This window comes from Boleophthalmus pectinirostris, unplaced genomic scaffold, assembly GCF_026225935.1.
Source record: "Boleophthalmus pectinirostris isolate CB_2022bp ecotype Guang Dong unplaced genomic scaffold, ASM2622593v1 HiC_scaffold_20, whole genome shotgun sequence".
Classification (NCBI taxonomy): Eukaryota; Metazoa; Chordata; class Actinopteri; order Gobiiformes; family Gobiidae; genus Boleophthalmus; species Boleophthalmus pectinirostris.
The window spans coordinates 2,045,482-2,070,785 of NW_026571153.1; the positions used below are offsets into that span (position 1 = coordinate 2,045,482).

At 41.0% G+C, this 25,304-nt stretch overlaps 1 protein-coding gene across 1 annotated transcript; it reads left to right on the forward strand.

The window, feature by feature from the left end:
* The first annotated feature begins 886 nt into the window (after nt 1–886).
* Nucleotides 887–23,861, forward strand: ovol1a (ovo-like zinc finger 1a). Its single transcript, XM_020938701.2, has 5 exons — nt 887–1,277; nt 18,591–18,820; nt 20,429–20,605; nt 22,304–22,448; nt 22,527–23,861. The coding sequence occupies exons 1-5, from the start codon at nt 1,178–1,180 to the stop codon at nt 22,826–22,828; spliced, it is 954 nt and encodes a 317-aa protein (XP_020794360.2). The 5' UTR covers nt 887–1,177; the 3' UTR covers nt 22,829–23,861.
* The last annotated feature ends 1,443 nt before the right edge of the window (nt 23,862–25,304 follow it).

Below are 25,304 nucleotides of genomic sequence, written 5' to 3' on the forward strand. Positions count from 1 at the left end.
GTCACATTTTCTTTGTGTTTTGGTCGTTTATAAGCAGATTTTCTGTCTCTCTTTACTGTTGGCAGGATCAAATTGGTCAAAAATAGAGACACCTGGGACATTTCTTGTATAAAACTTCGACAAATCAGTGGTTTTGGATAAATCTGGTGGGACAGATGACTCAGGACTCAAAGCCGGGACTGTCCCAGGTAAAAAGGAAGGTGTCAAAAATTACATTTCTTTCCCCATAACATTCCTCAGCGTCAAACTCACACTAACTTGAGTCAGTACAGTCACATTTTCTTTGTGTTTTGGTCATTTTCATGTAGATTTTCTGTATTTTACCTAAACAAATGACAGTTTATGTTTCTCTTTACTGTTGGCAGGGATCAAATTGGTGAAAAATAGAGACACCTGAAAGATTTCTTGTATAAAACTTCGACAAATCATTGTTTTTTGTGTAAATCTGGTGGGGACAGGTGACTCTGGACTCAAAATTGGGAACGTCTGATCACCCTGCACATAGAGCCTGAAGATCCAACCACACCGGGCCTTTTCCCTCTGCAGCCCCGTCACTTCTCCTGCCTCTAACTTCGACTTCACATCGCTCACTTTTTGTCTCCCAAAGTCACGTTACCTGCGCCGTGAGTGGCTTTTCCACGCCTCGCAGCGGAATGGAGCCCGGAATGGAGAGGAGGACGGACCGACACCGGGAGAGGGGTTAGACCGGTCGGACAGGTCCCGCGCTCAGCCTCGCCTCCTCCTCCTCCTCCTCCTCCTCGCTCCGGGCTCCTGCTGCAGCCCTTCAGCCACCGTTGTCACCGTTATTTCTGGGACGCATGCGCACTCCCGAGCCAGCTTCCTGCTTCAGCCTTCTTTTTTTTTTTTTTTTTTTTACCTGTGCTGCTGCTGCTCCTGCCGCGGCTGCCTCTGCGTACGCCTCGACCCACCTACCGACCGACCTGCCTCTCGTCCGAGACCGAAACACGACTCCTCATTAAAAGACGGACTCCGCGGACGCTTTCCACGCATTCCCCCCGTTATTCGGCGTCGCGCACGGGCTTACCTGTGCTCACCTGGACTCACCTGAGCACGGAGCTTTTGTAGCGGATAAGGAAAGAAAGAAAAGCAGGACTCAGAAAACGGCGCATCGGATCGCGTATTCGCTCGAAAGTCCGGATCGTGGTTCGGTTCAACGATGCCGAGGGCGTTTTTGGTGAAAAAGAACAACGTTTCGCCGGGAAAGCGGAACTGGAGCGAAGTGGCGGATCATGAAAGAGGCGACGTTTACATCCCAGGTGAGTGCATGCAGTCTTACTTTTAACAATACCGCTCTTAAGACGACTTCTAGCCATTTTGCGCACATTCACGTCGTCTTGCGTGTGGAAAACGTGCTCAGGGACGATCGCGCCGGAGTTATTTCGCGAAAAAGTCGCGATCCATGCGTGATTAGCGGGGCATATCATGGGAATAACGGGAATCAAGGTGTTGCATTCGCTGCTTCCCCATACTTTGCAATGGGTGCGCCGCAGGTTAAACCAACTCAACCCATTTTCAGTCTTTGCATAGGCCCGTATTGACAAACTTTCTTATTTAATCTGCTTAAGAAACATTTGAGTTTATGCACGTTTAAAGGCTTTTGCAAACTTTTACGGCCTACCTATCGCACAGACATAGCGACCTTCAACCCCTAGCTTCCTTCCTAGTTGAGGTAATTCAAATATTAGCCTTTCCAAGTTTAATTAAAAGTCAATAAAAGATGATTATATATACAGCTGTATATTTTTATTGCTCTGTTGGCAACTTAACTGTCTTACACATAGGCCCAAAAACATCATTTTGATTTAGTATAACTGCGTTTTTGAAATTTTATCTTTAGAAATTGGTCAAAATATAAAACTACCATTTGTAAAGGGCCTATGCTTTGTAAAATATGTGAGCTATAACCTAAAATGTGTTGACATGACAGGAATGCAGTCACCACCTGTTGTCTTCGAAGGACAAAAATAATTTTAAAAAAGCATAATCTAGTTTAGAATTGAACTAATCTATCAAGAATTAAAAATTGGTTTAAGAATGTAAATTAAAAACAGTAAAGTTTGGCCAAAATTGTGGTAAACGCAGATGTTTTCAAATAGTCAGGGTGACAGATTCCGTTAGAACAGTGTCACGTTACAACAGGCCTATACAAGTGGAGTCAAAATGGATATTGTCGAACAATTAACTCAAAATGACACTAATATATCACGTATAATTAAGAATAAAAGTGTTTTCGCGAAGTTTTGTGGCGTATTCGTGTTTAAACCGTTGATTTTGTCGTCTGTTTTCGGGCTACGCGGGTGCAACGTCGAAAACTGCACCCCTTTACGAAACGAGCCGTCAGGTACGTTTCGAGACGGTTATCTTAAAAAAAAAAAAAAAGTGTTTACCCAAAGTTTTACATGTGAATAGACTAAAGTTTGGGCTGACTACACCTTCCACAAACATTCCCTCATCTCTCTCGTTTTCTCTTTCACCTCGAAAACAATCGCCATTGTTGCCGGCGGCGCGGGTTTTATTGTAGTAGCCGGGCCGGTATCAGGTAACAAACTAACGGACTACACCCAGAGCAGGTAGCGCCTCTCCCCGGGTCCGCGCTGCCCCTCCCCCGGCCTCTGGAGCTCCGGCTGCGGCCCGGGGACCAATCACTGCACCGTTACACGCCTCGGAGCACCGCGGGCACGACGAGCACCGCAAATTAGAAACACAACGAGGCTCTAATGTGTTTTAATGAAGCAAACAGAGAGGCTCGTCCGTTAGATTAGAGTGTTCGGACCGGCGGATTGATACAAAAACTGTGATTTGGTTCAGTTTTAGACAAGAAATGTCTCAGGTGTCACTGTTTTTTATCAATTTGAGGTAAACCAGGACTAAACTAGGGCAAAACCAGGACTATATCAAGACTATTTCAGGTTTATTTCAGGTCTAAACTAGGACAAAACCAGGTATAAACCAGGACAATATCAGGTTCATATCAGGTCTAAACCAGAGCTAAGCCAGGACTAAAGTAGGGCTAAACCAGGACTATATCTGGTTTATATTAGGTCTATCTCAGGTCTAAACCAGGACTAAACTAGGACTATTTCAGGACTATATTAAGACTATATCAGGTCTAAACCAGGTCTAATCTAGGACTATATCAGGTCTATTTCAGGTCTAAACTAGGACAAAACCAGGTATAAACCAGGACTAGTCTAGGGCTAAACCAGGACGATATCAGGACAATTTCAGGTCTATATCAGGTCTAAATCAGGTCTAAACTAGGGCAAAACCTGGACTAAAGTAAGGCTAAAATAAAACTACATCAGGTCTAAACCAGATCTAAACCAGGTCTAAAGTAGGACTAAATCAGGTCTAAACTAGGGCTAAACCTGGACTAAACTAAGTCTAAAATAGAACTGTATCAGGTATAAACCATGACTAAACTAGGACTAAAATAGACCTATGTCAAGTCTAAACTAGGACTAAACCAGGACTATATCAGGTCTAAACCAGGTCTAAACTAGGGCAAAACCTGGACAAAACTAAATCTAAAATAGAATTATATCAGGTCGAAACCAGGACTAAACTAGGACTAAACAAGGACTATTTCAGGTCTAAACCAGGACTAAGCTAGGACTAAACCAGGACTATACCAGGTCTAAACCAAGATTAAAGTATGATTATATTAGGTCCAAACCAGGTCCAAACCAGGTCCAAACCAGGTCCACACCAGGTCCAAACCAGGACTAAACTAGGGCTAAAATAGAACTATATTAGGTCTAAACCAGGACATTTGTCATTTGTTTGTGCAAAATACAGAAAAGCTGCTATAAAACGACCAGAACACAAAGAAACGTGATTGTACTGAGTCACGTTAGGGCCGAGTGTGTAACAGTTTAACTTAATCACTCGTTTCACAATTTTATTTTTATTACCAACACAAACCAGGATGTCCCAGTTTTATTTTGAAAATCTGGTCACTCTAGTTTTGTTTCATTTATACATGTTTGAGTAACTCTTTAATATGAGCCTGCAAAACTCAAAATGTTCACAGGTACATTTGATCTTTTACCTTTTACATTTAGAGAAGCATTTTTGATCTAATGTTGTTTCTTCTGAGGCTTAAACTCAAAGTTACAGATTTGCTAAATTGCTTTAATGGGAACACACAGAACAGGTTAGACTCACAAAACCAGATCGACCTTTTTAAACTTTAACCAACCTATAATTATGATCATTAGCAACAGAGTCTCACTTCTTCAATGACCCGTATTATCACATTTCTTATCTATTTCTTTTCCCCCCTCTTCTCTCGGGAGGCACACGGGTCCCTTAAGTTAGAAAATTAACTTATGCATCAAAATAAAAATGAAATGTGACAGTACCAGACCAGATGTTGGGCCTTGTTTATGTTGTTTTACTGATTTTCTTGAAGCTGCACACATTTTTCAGTTTGTAATCCCAATATAATCTTCATTTGCTCGCAGAAGTTTACTATGAAATTGTATTTTTAAATTTTTTTTCTTGTTCCCCGTGTCCTATAACATCTGTAACTGTTGATTTGGGAAGAAATATAAATTATTATGAGAGTCCAATCCCTCAAGTGGAGGACTTCAAATATCTCGGGGTCTTGTTCTCGAGTGAGGGGAGGACGGAGCGTGAGATTGACAGGTAGATCGGGAGTGGGAGGAGCTCGGAGTAGAGCCGCTGCTCCTCCACATCGAGAGGAGCCAGTTGAGGCTCGGGCATCTGTTCTGATGCCTCCTGGGGGTCTCCCTCAGGAGGTGTTCATGTCCCACCGGGAGGAGGCCCCGGGGAAGACCCAGGACACACTGGAGGGACGATGTCTCTGGTCTGGCCTGGGAAAACCTCGGGGTTCCACTGGAGGAGCTGGAGGAAGTGTCTGGGGTGAGGGAAGTCTGGGAGTCCCTGGTTAGACTGATGCCCCCGAGACCTGGCCCCGGATAAGCAGAAAGAAAATGGATGGATGAATTATTTTCTTACTTTCCATGAACATAATTTGTAAGCAGTGCAACACAAGAAACTTAGAAAACTACAGAATTAGTTCAAAAATCATTCAGAATCACTTTTAGGAAAGTCTTAACTGTGTGTTTAAGTGAAATTTGTCAGATAAAACACTGAAATAGTTGTGCGCTCACTTCTGCTCACCAGAGGAGACCGAGCGACGACATGTCCAGGTGATGAGGATTAAACATGCAGACAGATGAACTAACTTAGGTTCATAACAGGTACAATTCAGGAGGACTTTCCAGCTGATTTTCTTGTGAAAACTCCTGGAAATCAGCTGGAACGTCCCCCTGGCTGGAAAGCAGAGCCCCCATCCTTCCCAAATCAGAAAGACACATCACTTTACATCTTTAACTATGGATAAACCGGGAGTTTGTTCATGCTCAGGATGTTGTTCCAGGATTTCTCCAAACCCTGAAGTGTGCCTCATGTAGCAGACACAGACACATTTACTGTAGCACAGGATTATCAACCAAACACGTGACAGTTAAGAGCTTCTCAAAAGTGATTCTGAGTGATTTTTGTTGAAGTTTCTTGTGTTGTGCTGCTTACAAATTATGTTCATGGCAGGTAAGGAAATAATGTCTTTCTAAATCAACATTTACAGATGCTATAGGACAAAAAAGTGATTTAAAATAGGATTTCATAGTAAACTTCTGTGAGCAAATTAGGATTATATTGATATTATATAGTGAAAAAATGTGTGTTGCTTCAGGAAAATTGGTAAAATTACATAAACAAGGCCCCACATCTGATCTCGCTGCATCAACATTTCATTTTATTATGGTACAAAAGTTGATTTTCTGACTTATGACTTAAAGCTCACTGCTGTTTCTGACTGGACTGGTAATTTTGCAGATTAATATTGGTAAAACCTTTTTGTATTATTCAAACAGATTTAATGTTAAGTTTTAATTGTAGAGGTTCATTCTGAGATTTATTTATTTATTTATTTATAGTAACTGCAGTTTGTGGTTTTTGACAATATTGTAAATTTCGAACAGTTTTCTAACACGAAAATCAGCGGATTTGTTCTTTTTTAAGTCGTTTTAGATCAATATTGCGATTTTTAAAAGTCCAAATTATAACAGAACGATCCAAAAGTGTCACAGATTATAACCAATAAGTCTGATTTAATGTTGTTTCATTCTAATTCTTTACAACTCTGCTACGAATTGTTTACGAAATCAAACTTTCTTAACGCAAAAGTAAAGTTATTGCGATGTAAAAATCTACATAAAAACATAAAAACACACGATTTTTACGATTACACTGTGACCTGAATCATCACATTTAATCTCTGCACCTTTGATCTTGACTTTTTTTTTTTTTTTTTTTGACATTCCTGCTGCATTAAAAGAAGCTTAATAAACATTATTCTAAAGATGAATAATGTTTGAGTGCTCGGTGTAAACTGCTCGTGGGTGTGGAGCGAAAAAATGAAGCCGGGCAGGTGACGCATCGAAAAACTTGATGACCAATAAACATTATAATTATAAACCAATATTATGAACGGGCGCAGCCTCCTGATAAACTTATTCAAATCATCTGAACGCGTGCCAGGGAAAAGTGTGAAGGCAAACTAGGCCGACTCGAGAAGAAAACTGGGATTACGCCAACGACTTCAGGTCCTAGATTACGCAAAAACCGACTCTCGTGAGCTTCTAGTCACGTTGTAACGTCGTTCCCTCGTCAAAAACAAACCTGGAGTTGTGTTTTGTTCTTTTATTTTTAGTCTGTCTACACCTCCAAAGCTCAAAATGCAAAATGTTCCACCTTGTGATGTCATGAAGTGGGAGTTTGAACACCGGCTCGATGTGTAGAGTTAAATGTCCGGTGGTGTTTTTATGTTATTTTACAGATCTTCTTGAAGCAACACGCTTTTTTCTGTTTGAAATATCAATATAATCCTTATTTGTTTGCAGAAGTTTACTGTGAAATCCTATTTTAAATCGTTTCTTCTTGTTCCGCGTGTCCTGTAGCATCTGTAACTGTTGATTTGGAAAGAAATATGAATTATTTTCTTACTTATTGCCATGAACATCATCAGTTCATGTCAGGAGTCGTGTTGTGTAACGGGATAAAAACAGGAGCTCATCCTCTTAAATCAGAAAATTTACTTAAGCTCAACATGAACAAATGTGTTGAGATGGACTGTGACCTGCATGTGTAATTAATACAATATATATAATTTTTTTTTTTTAAGTTTTTTATTTATATGTATATAGATTAACTTAGCTTCATAAAGGTACAGTTCAGGAGAATTTTCCAGCTGATTTCTGTTTCAACAAACATTAACGGACTTTTACTGTAATTCCAACAAAGCGACTTTTTGATGCTTTTTACTTTGTCACTGTACATTTTTACATCACTGTGGATTAAATTTTCAGTCTTATAGTTCAAAAAACGCTTTTAAAACATCAAGCAAAAAATTATAAATTATTCTAAAAATATAATTCTAAAAAATAATAATAAAATAAAACATATAAGATTGCAATCAAGTTATTTGTGTAATCATGTAAAATATCAGGACTAAACCAGGTCTAAACCAGGACTATATCAGGACTAAACCAGGACTAAACCAGGACTATATCAGGACTATTTCAGGACTAAACTAGGTCTGTTTCAGGACTGTTCTAAACCAGGACTAAACTAGGACTAAACCAGGACTATTTTAGGACTAAACCAGGTCTGTTTCAGGACTAAACCAGGTCTAAACCAGGACTAAACCAGGTCTAAACCAGGACTAAACCAGGACTAAACAGGACTAAACCAGGACTAAACCAGGTCTAAACCAGGACTAAACCAGGACTAAACCAGGACTAAACCAGGACTAAACCAGACTAAACCAGGTCTAAACCAGGACTATATCAGGACTAAACCAGGACTAAACCAGGTCTAAACCAGGACTATATCAGGACTATTTCAGGACTAAACTAGGTCTGTTTCAGGACTGTTCTAAACCAGGTCTAAACCAGGACTAAACCAGGACTAAACCAGGTCTAAACCAGGACTAAACCAGGACTAAACCAGGACTAAACCAGGACTAAACCAGGACTAAACCAGGTCTAAACCAGGACTATATCAGGACTATTTCAGGTCTAAACTAGGTCTATTTCAGGACTATTCTAAACCAGGACTAAACCAGGACTAAACCAGGTCTAAACCAGGTCTCAGGTCTAAACCAGGTCTAAACAGGTCTAAACCAGGACTAAACCAGGACTAAACTAGGACTAAACCAGGACTATATCAGGTCAAAATTATGTCTGTTTGTGATGACGAAACAACTTTATAACCGACACAACAGCTCAGAAACCGGCCTAAAACGGACCATTTAAACCAGGACTAAACCAGGTCTAAACCCGGATTTATCTGTTTTCTGTTACAAAACAATTTCATAACAGACAGAACCGGCTCAGTTAAACGTTCTAATATTCACCGTTTAAATCTGGACTAAACCGGGACTAACCCAGAATCAAACCCGGTCTAATTAAAGCAGAGAAAGTGTAACAGAGTGACAGAGGAATCACGCCCACGATAAAACCCCGAGGTGACTGCGTGTGACGTGTAATTAATACAATATATATAATTTTTTTTAAAATATGTATATAGATGAACAAACTGGTTTCATAAAGGTACAGTTCAAGGGAAATTTTCCAGCTGATTTCTGTTTCAACAAATATTAACGGACTTTTACTCTAATTCCAACAGAGCGACTCGAACTTTTTGACATTTTTTACTTTACTTTACTTCACTGTACATTTTTACATCACTGTGGATTAAATTTTCAGTCTCATAGTTCAAAAAACACTTTTAAAACATCAAGCAAAAAATTATAAATTATAAAAATATATTTCTGAAAAATAATAATAAAATTAAATATATAAGATTTCAAGTTATTTGTGTAATCATGTAAAATATCAGGTCTAAACCAGGTCTAAACCAGGTCTAAACCAGGACTAAACAGGACTATAAACCAGGTCTAAACCCTAAACCAGGTCTAAACCAGGTCTAAACCAGGTCTAAACCAGGACTAAACCAGGACTCTAAACCAGGACTAAACCAGGACTAAACCAGGTCTAAACCAGGTCTAAACCAGGTCTAAACCAGGTCTAAACCAGGTCTAAACCAGGTCTAAACCAGGTCTAAACCAGGTCTAAACCAGGACTAAACCAAACCAGGTCTAAACCAGGTCTAAACCAGGTCTAAACTAAACCAGGTCTAAACCAGGTCTAAACCAGGTCTAAACCAGGTCTAAACCAGGTCTAAACCAGGTCTAAACCAGGTCTAAACCAGGTCTAAACCAGGACTAAACCAGGTCTAAACCAGGTAAACCAGGACTAAACCAGGTCTAAACCAGGTCTAAACCAGGTCTAAACCAGGTCTAAACCAGGTCTAAACCAGGTCTAAACCAGGACTAAACCAGGTCTAAACCAGGACTAAACCAGGAGGTCTAAACCAGGACTAAACAGGACTATTTCAGGACTATTCTAAACTAGGACTAAACCAGGACTATATCAGGTCAAAACTATGTTCGTTTGTGCTGACGAAACAACTTTATAACCGACACAACAGCTCAGAAACCGGCCTAAAACGGACCATTTAAATCAGGACTAGACCTGGACTAAACCTGGACTAACCCAGGATCAAACCAGGTCTAATTAAAGCAGAGAAAGTGTAACAGAGTGACAAACAGAGGAATCACGCCCACGATAAAACCCCGAGGTGACTGCGCGTGACGGCGGCGGCGGCGGCGGCGGAGGAGGCATCGATCTCTGGTTCTGTGGTATGCGCCGTTACCTGCCGTTCCTGTCCGACCGTTTTTTTTAAAGACGCAGGAATGAAAATGAGCGAGGCTGAGGCGCCCGGAGCGGGAGTCCGGACCAGTTTTGGACTCTATACTTTAGTCTAAACGTTTAAAATGTTTCGTGTGAAGAGCTGCTGTGTTTTTCTTGACTGGGGGAGATGGTTTTATTACGTTATTAAAGCTGCACCGTGTAACTTTTTCTACTTTTAACGTTTTTCAGCAGATCTACTTTACATTTATTATTAATAGTCCTGATTTAGTCCTGGATTAGTCCTAGTTCAGTCCTGGTTTAGTCCAGGTTTAGTCTTAAGTTTTGTCCTGGTTTAGTCCTGGTTTAGACCTGGTTTGGTCCTGATGTGGTCTTGGTTTAGGTCTGGTTCAGTCCTGGTTTAGTCCTTGTTTAGTCCTAGTTTAGTCCTGTTTAGTCCTTGTTTAGTCCTGGTTCATTCCTGGTTTAGTCCTGGTTTTGTCTTGGTTTAATCCTAGTTTAGACCTGAAATAGTCCTGGTTTAGTCCTGGTTCAGTCCTTGTTTAGTCCTGGTTTGGTTCTGGTTTGGTCCTAGTTTAAGGTCTGGTTTGGTCCTGGTTCAGTCCTTGTTTAGTCCTGGTTTGGTTCTGCTTTGGTCCTGGTTTAGTTCTGGTTCAGTCCTGGTTTAGTCCTGGTTTAGTCCTGGTTCAGTCCTTGTTTAGTCCTGGTTTGGTTCTGGTTTGGTCCTGGTCTAGTCCTAGTTTAGTCCTGGTTCTGTCCTGGTTTAGTCCTGGTTTAGTCCTGGTTTAGTCCTGGTTTAGTCCTGGTTTAGTCCTGGTTTAGTCCTGGTTTGGTCCTAGTTTAAGGTCTGGTTTGGTCCTGGTTTAGTCCAGGTTTGGCTGTGGCCCGGAGCAGGAGTCTGGACCTGTTTTTGACTCTATACTTTAGTCTAAACGTTTAAAATGTTTCGTGTGAAGAGCTGCTGTGTTTTTCTTGACTGGGGGAGATGGTTTTTCTGTTTTTTTTACAGTTTTTTCTTCACGTTTTTGGGCAAAATGAGTCTTGGTTATGTTGTAGAAGTTTGTTTTGTTTTGTCTGCATCTTGTTTTTAAAGCTGCACTGTGTAACTTTTTCTTATTTTAACTTTTCCAGCAGCTACTTTACATTTTTTCAATTACAGGTGGTGTTATAAGTCAAAAATACAAAAAAAAAAACTAATGTTTTAGTCCTGGTTTGGTCTTAGTTTGGTCCTGGTTTAGTCCTGATTTTAGGTCTGGTTTAGTTCTGGTTTGGTTGTGGTTTAGTCTCGATTTAGTCCTGGTTCAGTTTGGGTTTCCTCCTGGTTTAGTCCCAGTTTTAGGTCTGATTTTAGTCCTGATTTAGTCCTGGTTTAGTCCTGGTTTTAGTCCTGGTTTAGTCCTGGTTTAGTCCTGGTTTTAGGTCTGGTTTAATCCTAGTTTAGACCTGAAATAGTCCTGGCTTAGTCCTGGTTTTCTTCTGGTTTAGTCCCAGTTTTAGGTCTTATTTTAGTACTGGTTTAGTCCTGGTTTAGTCCTGGTTTAGTCTGGGTTTTCTCCTGGTTTTAGTCCTGGTTTAGTCCTGGTTTAGTCTTAGTTTGGCCCTAGTTTAGTCCTACTTTCATTCTGGTTTAGTCCTGGTTCAGTCAGGGTTTTCTCCTGGTTTTGGTCCTGGTTTAGTCCTGGTTTAGTCCTGGTTTTAGGTCTGGTTTAATCCTAGTTTAGACCCGAAATAGTCCTGGCTTAGTCCTGGTTTTCTTCTGGTTTAGTCCCAGTTTTAGGTCTTATTTTAGTCCTGATTTAGTCCTGTTTTAGTCCTGGTTTAGTCTGGGTTTAGTCCTGGTTTAGTCCTGGTTTAGTCCTGGTTTAGTCCTGGTTTAGTCCTGGTTTAGTCTTAGTTTGGCCCTAGTTTGGCCCTAGTTTAGTCCTACTTTCATTCTGGTTTAGTCCTGGTTTTAGTCCTGGTTTAAGGTCTGGTTTTAGGTCTGGTTTAATCCTAGTTTAGACCTGAAATAGTCCTGGCTTAGTCCTGGTTTTCTTCTGGTTTAGTCCCAGTTTTAGGTCTTATTTTAGTACTGGTTTAGTCCTGTTCTGTCCTGGTTTAGTCCTGGTTTAGTCCTGGTTTAGTCCTGGTTTAGTCCTGGTTTAGTCCTGGTTTAGTCCTGGTTCCACAGTGTGACTTTAAACAGTTCTACTTTACATTTATTAAGTTACAGGTGCAGGTTTTTATGGCTCAAAAATCCCTCGAAAAACAAACGTCCCTCACTGCAGCGGGAAAGTTCCACAGTGCAGCTTTAACTCGTGCGATATTAATGTGTGACTATCTTCATCAAACAGTGGAGACGAGGAGGAGGAGGAGGTGTGTTTGGTCAGGGCGAGGCTCAGGTCCGTTACTCCAAAGAGAAAGGAGTGGTTTGGAACAGGGAACGTTATTCTGCCGCCGACGTTTAACAAACACATTTAAAGAACAAGAAAGAGAAATTCAATAAAAAAAATAAAAAATAAATAAAACAAAACTACTGAGATCATACGAAAATGTATACAATCCTCTTGGACAAAATGTATGAAGGTGTAACCTGACTGCTCTATTTTATTTTAATTTTTTTATTTTGTATTTATTTTTATCTTATTTTTTATTTTATTTATATTTTTATTTTTTTTTTATTTTAATTTTTAAATGTTTAAAAAATATATATAGTATTATTTTTATGTAATTTTTTAAAATAGATTTATTTTTTATTTATTACTTTTAGTTAACTTATTTATAGTTTTATTTTTTATTTATTTGTTTATTTATTATTTTTATTAAAATTTTTTATTGTTTTATTTTTTAATTTGTTTATTATTTTTATTTAAACATTTTATTGTTTAATTTTTTATTTATTTATTTGTTTATTTATTATTTTTATTTTTTATTGTTTTATTATTTATTTATTTTTATTTTTTTATTTTTCATGTATGTATTTGTTTATTTATTATTTTTATTAATTAATTTAATTTTATTTCTTTGCATTAGCATTTATTTTTGTCATGTTCTTTTATTTTGATGTTAATTCTATGTGAAAAAAAAAAAAATGCACATATACAGTGTCTTACGTAAAATAAATAAATAAATAAATAAAAATAAACTGCAAATAAATAAAAATGTAACTAAAAATAAGTAACTTGAAAGCTCTTAAGGAAAAATACACTTGTTGTAAAAGCTGTAAAAGTGCACGGTGTAACTTTTCAGGTCTTTTTGGATTTTCTGTGACATCACAAGGTGGAACAGAGCGTTTGGAGTTTTGCAGATGTAGACAGACTCAAAATAAAAAATAAAAAATGACTCAAACACGTGAATGAAACGAAACAGAACACGACTCCAGCTGTTTGTGTTTTAGAACTCGACTTAAACCTCACAACAATCAATTTACTCTCGTATTTTGGACTCGTATTTCGGTCTTTTTTCCCGGTTTTTCCCGGTTTCTCCCGGTTTCCCGTCGTCGGGCGTTGTCGGGTGGATTATTTCTTCCCGTGTTGGCGCCGTTGTCGGGTGGATTATTGGTTCTGTCCCACGCGCTGAGGTCACGGAGTGTTTGGATTGAAGCCGGTCCCTCGTGACAATCTGGTCCAACGAGTCCAACTGTAGCTTTAAAAACGGAGCGAGAGAGAAAACAAAGGAGGAAAAGACGGACGCACCCACGCACACACACACTACACACACTCTATACACACACTATACACACACTATACACACACACACACACTATACACACACTATACACACACTATACACGCACTATACACACACAGATACAGAACCGTCGGCACCTGTTGCTTCACCGATTTATCCTTTTATCTCTCTTTTCATTTTGTGTTTTTAAGACTTTGATTTGTTTTTGTGCAGAACTGAACCAGGACTGAACCAGGACTGAACCAGGACTGAACCAGGACTAAACCAAGATTAAAACAAGATTAAAACAAGATTAAAACAGGACTAAACCAGGTCCAAACCAGGTCTAAACCAGGTCTAAACCAGGACTAGACCAGGTCTAAACCAGGACGAGACCAGGACTAGACCAGGACTAGACCAGGACTGAACCAGGACTAAACCAGGTCTAAACCAGGACTAGAACAAGACTGAACCAGGACTAAAACAGGTCTAAACCAGGTCTAAACCAGGACTAAACCAGGACTAAAACAGGACTAAAACAGGACTAAAACAGGACTAAACCAGGACTAAACCAGGACTAAACCAGGACTAAACCAGGTCTAAACCAGGACTGAACCAGGACTAAACCAGGACTAAAACAGGACTAGAACAAGACTGAACCAGGACTAAACCAGGTCTAAACCAGGACTGAACCAGGACTAAACCAGGACTAAACCAGGACTAAACAGGACTAAACCAGGACTAAAACAGGACTAAACCAGGTCTAAACCAGGACTAAACCAGGTCTAAACCAGGACTAAACCAGGTCTAAACCAGGACTGAACCAGGACTAAACCAGGTCTAAACCAGGACTGAACCAGGACTGAACCAGGATGAGAACAAGATTAAACCAGGACTAAACTGGTCTCAGTCCTGGTCTCAGTCCCGGTCTGGTCCTGGTCTCAGTCCTGATCACCCGACAGTCCACCCGGGCCCGTCCCAACACTCCTGGTTCAGTCCTGTTTTCGTCCATTACCTGTTTTTTTATTTTTTTTATTTGAACACAAAATCGAAAACTGAAAAATCAAATCATTATCTGTTTTTTCATTTTGGTTTTAGAGACAAATAATGTAGAAAATAGTTGTTGTTTTTTTTTCGTTTTCTTATTTTTTATTATCAGCATCGATATTTCAATATTTTTGCACACAGTGTTTTTAATTTAATCTATAAGTACGATCCAAACGTTTGTAGGTTTTTCTCGCGTGAACCACAACGACCGTCGACCGCAGACCTTCTGTATTTTCTGATCCGTGTTCTGATGTCGTTCCTCTGGACTCGTGTTCTGTCTCATTCACATGTTTGACACGCTGGAGTCTTGTGAAAAGCCTGAGGTGGATCAGTGGTTTGTTGTGTCATATTTAAATCCGCTGGTGAACTCACATGTAACAGCGTCTCCGTTTATGGTCCTGGAGATTAAACGCTCCGACGAACAGTAAACACAAAAGATCTGCACATCTGATTCATTGGTCAAAATAAACCTTTTTCACAACAGCCGGAAGTGTCCCGCTGTAGGTTTGTGGAACGTCCGGTTAATGGTTTATGTTAAGGACATTTTCACAACGATAGTTCGATTATTTGGTCCACACCGGACAATAAAAATGTTATTATGTAGCGTATAGAGCACAGGTGTCAAACATACGGCCCAGGGGCCAGATCCGGCCCTCCAAGACCTTTAATCTGGCCCTCGGCTGATTTTCTACTCAAATATTTAATTATATTTTCTATTAAAATCTTGTTAATTTTCTGTGGTGTTTATCACAGCAGCGTCTCCAGCGTCTCTGTACGTGGCCCCTCCCACCAGAGCAGCACAAATGAAGACTTGTCTCTTTCCAAACGCTCTTAAAGGACAAACATAAACATAAGAAAAGTGGAGCCGAGTGCAGGATTTAAAAAAAAAAAATGGACTTATTCCTATTTGCAAACAAGTTCATGTTAAAACTTTGTGTTGAAATTGCATTTTTTTTTTTTAAGTTTCAGGTTGTTCATAATATTATAATATTTTGTAAAAGAAAGAGTTCATCAATTAAAACAGATTTCTGTAATAGATTTGTGTTTCTCTGCACAAATATTTGAACTTATTGTTATTTTTGGGGTTTATATGACATGAGTTTTCTGATCCGGACACTTTGGGATCAAAGTAGTTTGGATACGACCCCCGGAACAAAATGAGTTTGACACTCCTGGTCTAGACTCAAGAGTGGAGCTTTCACACCGACAAACGAAACAGAATTGGTCCGATTGACGTTCCTCTGTTTCCCAGAAGAACAACAATACCTCCAATTACCAACACTGATCTTCCCCGTGAAAACCGCGGTCGTCCTCATCTCAAGTTCTCACCATGAACTCATAAAACAGAAACATGTAGAACTTTGTACTAGGGATGGGCATGATTATTCGATTAATCGATAATTGATCATTAAGAATTTCATCGATTACGTTCATTTTAATCGACAAACTGAATGTAGGTTGTTGTGTATCGTGACCAAACAGGTGTGTACATGTGTCTCTGCATCAGAAGGAGCGAGACACAAACAGTGGGTCAGTCTGTAACGAACCGAAGCACAAATGTGGATTTAACCAGGATTTGTACAAGAAATTCCACACTTTCCGTTGCGTTGGGACAAGTGTGAGTCCATGTGCACAGTGGATAAAGCAGCACATATGTTTCTGTGTCCAGTGGGAAAAAGTTTTTCCAGGTGAGAGTCGCTCAATGTGGATGACGAGGCCCCGCCCCCCTCCCCCCGTACGCTGTCCTGGTTTTGACAAAACTGACCTGTATTCACCTGAGTCATGTCTTTTAATCCAACACAAGTTGAACCACATCAGCGACACAAGAGCTGGAGTTTTATCTTCACTTAGTTTATGTAAATTAGTGATGTGGTTTTAAGTTTTGTTTCTGTGAGATTTGAACAAAACTGAATTAAACACATTATAATGTCAAACAGCTGATGTGGATCTAGAGTCGTTATGTTTATATGTCGTAAAGTTGAATTTATTTATGCAGATTAGTGCAGATAGTAATAATAATGATGATCATTTTAATATAAAAACATTAATGATTAATCGATAATCGATCGTTAATTCTTCCGACGATCGATTAAGAAAATTTCATCGAATGCCCGTCCCTACTTTGTACAAACTCACTGCATCAGCCCGAAGCAGAAGCTCTGAGTTCAGGAAACAGCAGTAAAGACACAGAAACATCACTGACGCTCAGACCCTCAGGACGAGGCTGAGGTCTGGTCCTTGGTCTTGTGTCGTCCTTCGAGCATTTTGGGTCACATGGTTCCGTCCTCCATGTGCTGGTTCCAGACGGGGGCGAGTAAGACCAGTGCTCAGCAGACTGGGTCCGAGCGGTTCTGTGTCCTCGTCTGTGCGCTGGTTTTGTGCGGGGAAAGTGAGAATGTTCTGTGGACTACAGGTCCGGGTGGGCTGCTCTGGTCCTCTGTGCTGGAGGACTGTGGTTCTGAGGTGATGCAAAACATCCAGACAGAAGCGTGAATCCAGTTTGGTTCCGTGCACTTGGTTCTTCTCAGGCTGAGGCTCCTCACATCACTCCTCACTCCACGTCATCTGAGTCTGACCTGAACCAGAGCTGCTCCCGCTGGGTCAGGACTCAGGACTCAGGACATTTTTAAGTTGAATCAACTGAATCAACTCTTGCCTATTGCCATAAAATTATTTGGTTAATTAACAAATGCTGGTTGCCATGTGAACACGGAGAACACTGGGACCTCTGTGTGTGAGCAGGTCCCGGTGTTTGAACAGAAGTACACATCCATAAGTTTGACTCACTTTGGAGCGACACTTTCACACGTTGGTTCTTGCTCTGATCTTCATGTGTTACATTCTCTGTATTGGTCTTTGTTGGCAAAATAATTTGAAAATGAATCGCGGCTGCGTCTGAAGAACAATCTGTTTTTGCGCTGGAGTCGTACAGTGCGACATTTCAGGCAGAGGAGACACGTGTCCCTCCCATGATGCATTGCAAATAGTTCGTTTGGACCGACTGACTGTGGTTTGGACCCGAGTTCATGTTCACACCAGAGGAACCGCACCAGAGTTTGGCTTTTGGTGCAGATTCAAGTGAACCAAGACCACCTCTTTTTTGAGGTCTTGGTCCACTTGATTTGGTGCAGGTTCGAGTCCGATTGAGGCTTTTACACCAACGAAAACAAACCGAACTAAGAACTTTTGATTCGAATGGACCATTTAACTACTGTCTGGGTGAAAGAACCCTTAGTCCTGGTTTATTTCTGGTTCAATCTTGGTTTAGATTTGTTTTAGCCTGTTTAGCCTGGTTTAGTCCTGGTTTAGTTTACTGGTTTAGTCCTGGTTTAGTCCCTGGTTTAGTCCTGGTTTAGTCCTGGTTTAGACCTGGTTTAGTCCTGGTTTAGTCCTGTTTAGCCTGTTTACCTGGTTTAGACCTGGTTTAGACCTGGTTTAGTCCTGGTTTAGACCTGGTTTTAGTCCTGGTTTAGTCCTTGTTTAGTCCTGGTTTAGTCCTGGTTTAGACCTGGTTTAGTTTAGTCCTGGTTTAGTCTGGTTTACCTGTTTAGTCCTGGTTTAGATCCTGGTTTAGGTTTGGTTTAGTCCTGGTTTAGACCTTTAGTCCTGGTTTAGTCCTGGTTTAGTCCTGGTTTAGTCCTGGTTTAGACCTGGTTTAGACCTGGTTTAGACCTGGTTTAGTCCTGGTTTAGTCCTGTTTAGTTTAGTCCTGGTTTAGACCTGGTTTAGTCCTGGTTTAGTCCTGGTTTAGACCTGGTTTAGTCCTGGTTTAGACCTGGTTTAGTCCTGGTTTAGTCCTGGTTTAGACCTGTTTAGTCCTGGTTTAGTCCTGGTTTTAGTCCTGGTTTAGTCCTGGTTTAGTCCTGGTTTAGTCCTGGTTTAGTCCTGGTTTAGTCCTGGTTTAGACCTGGTTTAATCCTGGTTTAGTCCTGGTTTAGACCTGGTTTAGACCTGGTTTAGTCCTGGTTTAGACCTGGTTTAGACCTGGTTTTGGGCCCATGTGGTGTAGTTTTTCTTTAAGACTTTTAATCTGTCGTTAAAATCTAAATCTCTCGTCTCTTGTGCTTCCAGTGTCGATCTTCCCGTCGTCGGCTCTGATGATGGAGGCGGAGGCGGCGGAGAGCGCCCCCTTGTGTCTCACCAAACCCCCCGTCTCCGAGTCGTCCTTCGCCACGGCGGAGTTACCGTCCAGCACCGTGTTGGGGCGCCCCCCGCAGGACGCCCCGAGCGGCGCGGAGAGGGGGGAGGGCCGCCGCAGAGCCCAGCACAGCGGCAGCTCCTACGTACGCTCCAAAATCAAGGTGAGGATCACGGAACGGCAACTGTGGACACTGGTACATGTGTCTCGATGGTGGAATGTTCAGCGGTTACCATGGTGACACCACGCACACATTTGCAAACAGGCAAAAAAGTGTTAAGATCATCTGAAAATTCAAGAAAAAATTGAACAAAATGGATTTAAAGAGCACATTTTAATTTCCCAGTGATCAGTGCAAGTTTTCATGGTTCTGTTCAGGAGTTTGTGTTTCAACTAAGGCTGCGTTCACACTGCACCTGAAGTGACCCAAATCCGATTTTTTGGCCTCTATGTTCCTGTATCTGATCTTTTAATGTCAGTCTGAACCACACAGATCAGATTTTTTCAAATGTGACCCAGGACACTTGGATATGTGCTCCTGAAACTGATACATATCTGATCTTTAACATGTGACTTCAGTGTGAACGGACAAAGTGCATTCATCCACCTACACGTTATCAACAAGACACAAACGTCACTATTCTGCGCTGAAGTAGGAGAAAATTGTTAATGAACTCTGTGTGACTGAAGTGAAGCACATCTCCACTCACCACTCTTGGCTCCGTCTCCACATCCACACGTTCCTTTCAACGGACTGAACCACAAAACACCACGACCAAAAACCTCGTCCTTCTCCTTCTCAATCTCCTCCTTAAAACAAGTAAGTTGTTCATGTTCTGGCTCCGGTACGAGAGGAACTTTAAAATCTCCAGGTGCTCGATGCTGCGTCCATGTTTGGACAACTTCTGTAAACACAGAGACGCTCGCTGCGGTTGACGTCGTCGTGTCTCCAGTGTCACATGTGGGACACTTTTGGGCCGTTTAATGTTCACACTGGAGTCACATACAAGTCACATTTAACTGGAAATGTGAACGACCTCGAAAAAACATCGGATTTCACACAAAAAAATCGGAATTGCTGCTGTCTGAACGTAGCCTAAAAGGATTAACTGGAAGATTTGGCTTATGTCACTGTGATTTTATGTGTGAGGGACTTGTGTAACAACACAAATCAGCTCATCTGTTGTCGTTCCAAACTCAGTTCTTTCTGGTTCGATTGTGTTATAATAAAGCTCTGATTAAAGTCTAAGTTTACACTGAAACGAATCACCGTATCACTGTATCGGGGACGATTTGCGTCCAGACATGATCCACACAGTAACGCGAAACTGCCTGAAACGCAAGTCACATGACTCGGCTGGCGTCACATCGTCACGTGGGCGGTAAACACAAGGAAGTGGAGCAGCGTGTCTGAAGTTGCAGCAGCCGATTTCGAGCCGAGGAAGATGTCAAGCGTGTTTCCCGTTTGTCTCTGGTTTATTTAAACTGTTTTCCACAATATCGTCACATGATCGATGTCACGAACCCAACGAATCAGGAAGGAGCAAGTCACAGTGACGTGGTCCAATAACAACGAGACTCGAGCTCCTACGTCAGAGTATCAGTGTTTTCAGGCGTCCACATGGGGCTGGATCAGATCTGTACGAACATGAATTCGTGGGAGCTGGAGGCACCAGAACGTTCCGTCTCTGGAGCCGTTTTCCATCGGATTAGTGTGAACGACGATTCTGATTTCGGTTGTAGTTTCTAACTTTTAACTCACATTTTCCAGGTCACGACAGGCGAGTTGCCCTCCTCCGACCAGTCGCCACCACCGCCGCCGCCGCCACCGCCGCAGCCGCAGACCGTGACATCGCTCATCGCCGTGGAAACAGAGACCACACCGCCAAAAGCGACCAATCAGAGCCAGACGACAGCCCCAGGGTCCGCCCCCCTCTTCTCTTGTCAGGTAAATCTACAGAACTGCTAATAAAAATAAAAAATATATAAATAAAAAAAAATAAAAAATAATAATAATAATAATAAAAAAAAAATAATTAATAAATAAATAATGAATAAAATAAAATAATATGAAATAAAAAAATTAAAAATAATAATGATAAAACTCTGTGATATGGAGTCCAGTGAGGTCTAGTGTTTCTTGCGATTGGAATAAGTTTATACCCTTTATAATATTCCAAAAAACTCCACTAGAAATGTTACTCAGTGCATATTTAAAGGCGCACTGTGTAACTTTTCTGGTGGAGGGTCTATCATCTGATTTTTTTTTTTTTTTTTTTTTTTTTTTCATGGTGGCATTAAACTTATCCATCTTGCATTTATTCAGTTACAAGTGTTCAAAAGTCAAAATTCGCAGTGAAAAAATTTGCAGCAAAGACCCAAGATCCAGGCAATATCTGTGAAAATATTTGCAGTGAAATTTTTATTTGGAATTTGAAACACTGGAAAAATGTAAAGTTTTATTTTTGTTGTGTTTTCAGGTTGAGTCGTTCTCTCCCAAAACAGAATCATTTTGTGTCTTGAATCTGCTGCTCACACTCACCCAAGACTGTGCAGCTTCAACACAACATTTGGGAAAAACTTCACCAACTGGAAAACAAATTTAAGCCAAAAATGTAAAGAGTTTATCTGTTTATGCAGGACTAAAGGATCTGTTTACGCCAAACTGTCATTGGAGGAATCTGGGTTTCCAAACTTGTTCTTCTTACAGACTCTTGAGGCTTTGCAAGAGTTTTTCATGAACTTGCTCGACCTTCTCTTCTGATGTTGATGTTGCTCCAGATCGTTTAGTCGTGCAGAAGCAGCCGAACTCTTTACATTTCTGGTTCCAAGTCCAAATTTGTTGTTGAAGTTTTTCCAAATGTTGTGTTGAAGCTGCACAGTCTTGGGTGAGTGTGAGCAGCAGATTCAAGACACAAAATGATTCTGTTTGGGAGAGAACGACTCAACCTGAAAACACAACAAAAATAAAACATTCCATATACAATTTTCATTTGTTTTTATACAAATTTGAGGTTATTTCAACTAGGGGTGTGCAAAAATATCGGAATATTGATATATCGTGTCGTTTAATGTGATGATACAGTATCGATATCGTGGGCTGCTGTATCGATATATCACCAAGAGTATTTTTAGGTGTGTTTTACTAAATTATTTTGTTACAGAGCTACAGTTTTGTTGTTTGCTGAGTGAAAGGAAACTCATTTATGCGAGACATTTGACATTTTTACTGTTTTGATGATTAAAATGTTTGTGTTTCATATGAACTTTGGACAAGAAGTGGTTTAAAAAAGACTTTTAGTATCACAGCCTTTATTTTTTTATTGAAAATCGTATCGATTTAGATTTAGTATCACATCGATCGTATTATTTTTTATTGAAAATCGATATTTCGAATCGAAAGTGCACTGTATCGATATGTATCGTATCGTGGCCTGTGTATCGAGGTATGTATCGTATCGGCAACTTCTTAATGATACCCAGCCCTAATTTCAACAAGAATTGCCAAAATTATTGGCCTGCGAAATGTCAAATTCTTTGGGACACTTGTTGATGTAACAGCGTCTCCATAGAAACGAACTTCTTTTAGGACTGTAGAAAAAAATGAACAGACCGATCGACGATTTCTTGTTTCTTTTTGTTGTAGATTTGTCAGAAGACGTTCCAGTTCCAGCGGATGTTGAATCGTCACGTTAAATGTCACAATGAGACGAAGAGGCACCTGTGCAGCTTCTGCGGAAAAGGATTCAACGACACGTTCGACCTGAAGAGACACGTCCGGACGCACACAGGTATGCGGCTTTAAATATGACCAGATAATTGAATATTTATCTTTGAACCACATTTTATTTAGATATTTGTGTGTGCAGGAGTTCGCCCGTACAAGTGCAGCCTGTGCGATAAAGCCTTCACCCAGCGCTGCTCGCTCGAATCCCACATGAAGAAAATCCACAGCGTGACGCTCAAGTACGCCTACAAGGAACGCCGGAACAAGCTGTACGTGTGCGAGGAGTGCGGCCACACCGCCTCCACCCAGGACGAGCTGCTGGTCCACCTCCACAACCTCCACCCGGCCAGCGCTCTGCTCAAGGGCAAGATGGCGGCGGCGGCGAGGAGGCAGCGGGAGCAGGAGGGCGAGAGCGACGACACCACCGGCTCCAACGGGCAGTGAACAGACGGGATATTGAGACTTTGTTGAATATTGATACTTCGCAAATTGACTTTATTTTACTTTGCCGATTTGGGCGATCGGGCAAATTCGATTCGCTTCTCCTCGGGTTTGAGGAGGCGTGACCCGACTTTGTCACTGTCAGATCATAAACAAAAGGAAGGGTGCTCTTTTCGGGACAATATTTTCACGGACCGGCGGCGTAGGGAGATGCAAACCTGGTTTAGACCTGGTTTTAGTTCTGGTTTAGAGGAGGCACGGCCCACGCGGCGTATGGGGGAGGGGTTTGAGTTTTCGCGACCCGGTACCCAATGACCAAACGACGACGGGGGTTGGGGAGCCTTGAGGAAAGCTACAGTAACAGTCGATAAAACAGAGCGTCAGGACACAGAGACGCAAAATACAAACTCAGGAAATAGTGAAGAGAAGATTTTTACTCACCTCTTGTAACGTTGTAAATTTAAGTGCAGCAGCTCAGCCACATTATCCATAAAAATTGTCTTTCACAAATAATGACTCCAGTCCACAAAACATCGTTGTGAATCCAGTTTGCGTCGTTTTTTTAAAAGTAAAAAGGCCGGAGTAGTTCCTCATGTGTGTTTGTTTACATCCACACAGAGCACGGATCGACCTGAAGCTGCAGATCAGCGACAGTGACTCGACTTCCCCACGACTTTATCTCCACTTTAATCTTTTATGCTTTAAAAATCCTGAATCTGAAGTTTGCTCCACATTTCACACATAATAATAATAATAATAATAATAACACAGTTTGGACTTGTGTCTAAACTAGAAGTTAGTGTTGTAGTCAAGAGCGAACTAATCGACTCCAAGACCTGTCTGAGACCACAGGGTCCTGAGACCAGGACAAGACCAAGACCTCTGAGAGTCGAGACCGAGACAAGATCGAGACCAAATTGAGACCATCTTTGTCATTTTTGACATTTATTTGGATTTTATAGTTATTTTGGCACAAATATATCAATGTTTTTATAAATCTATCTCCATTTTATTACTCAAATCCAAGAGCCTTCAAGACCGAGAGTCCAAGACCACGGTCGAGTCCAAACAGTCGAGTCGAGTCCAAACGACGAGTCGAGTCCGAGAGGCGAGAGCAAACCGAGTCCAAACGTGGTCGAGTCCAAACGGTCGAGTCGAGTCCAAAACGAGTCGAGTCGAGTCGAGTCCAAATGCGGTCGAGTCCAAAACGGTCGAGTCGAGACCGAGTCCAAACGCGAGTCGAGTCGGCGAGACGAGTCCGAGCGAGACCGAGTCGAGTCCGAGTCCGAAAACGCGGTCGAGTCCGAGTCGAGTCGAGTCCGAGTCCAAACGACCGAGTCGAGTCCAAACGAGACCGAGTCCAAACGAGACCGAGTCCAAACGAGACCGAGTCCAAACGAGACCGAGTCCAAACGCGTCGACAGGAAACAGCTGACGCCATCACAGCCTCACACATTTATATCCCTGTGCTCCACACACAGATCAGAGATTTTTACTGTACCTTCTATTTAAAGTTTTTTCTATTTAAAGTTTTTTCTATTAAAAGTCGCCCTCAAACGTTCGCTCAACCATCAACAACTGGTCGCCAAGTAGAGATTTAAAGCCACATTATGGGATTTTGTCACGATCTGAACTCAGCAGCAGAACGTTGAGCCGTGTCACACTCGCCACGTTTACATGAGAGCTTTAATTCCGAATAAAAATGAATTCCACTTTAAAATGACCTCGTATACACCACCCACCGAGTGAGCGGGGGGTTTATTCAGATGTTTCAGACGAATTAATTTATTCCTCGAACATGTTTATTCTTGTTAAAAATAATTCTGAAACAATTTTTTTAATAAGTCTGGTGTAAGAACTACAAATAATGAAAAGAGCAGATCATCGGAACGACTGCGAAAAAAGTTTAGATGGTGTTTGTGTCCGTGGCCAAACGACAAACCGAGATGACAAAAAACCCGGTAGAAGCTGAAGTGTGGACATTGAGCGGAATTAAATGGATAGAAGACGATTTAAGGAGTTTTCCACCTAAACCTCAATTCGGAATTATTACTTCCAAGGAGAATATTTTAATTCCGAACCATTTAATTCAAAACAATGAATTCAGAATTTAAAAACATCATGTAAACGTGGCCATTTATGTGAAAAGATTGTAAAAAATTGCCAAAATCTCCAACAGAACTTGACTTGAATTGCCATAACAAAGCCCAAACGATAAAACGTGTAACATATTTTAACTTGTATTTAAATTAAGGTACACTTTTTTTTTTTTTTGATCTTGTATCTTTCCAAATGTCGTACGCGCCTCGTGTTTTTGTCTGTTGTTTTCGTGGACACGTTCGTACATACACTGGTTGTATGTCATTGTAAATATTCAGTGTGTACAGAAGGGAAAGGGGATTTTACTCCAGATGTTGTATTACGTGATATAAAAACGGAACTTTGGCTGTTTCTGTGATGTGGGAAACAGACTTTTCTA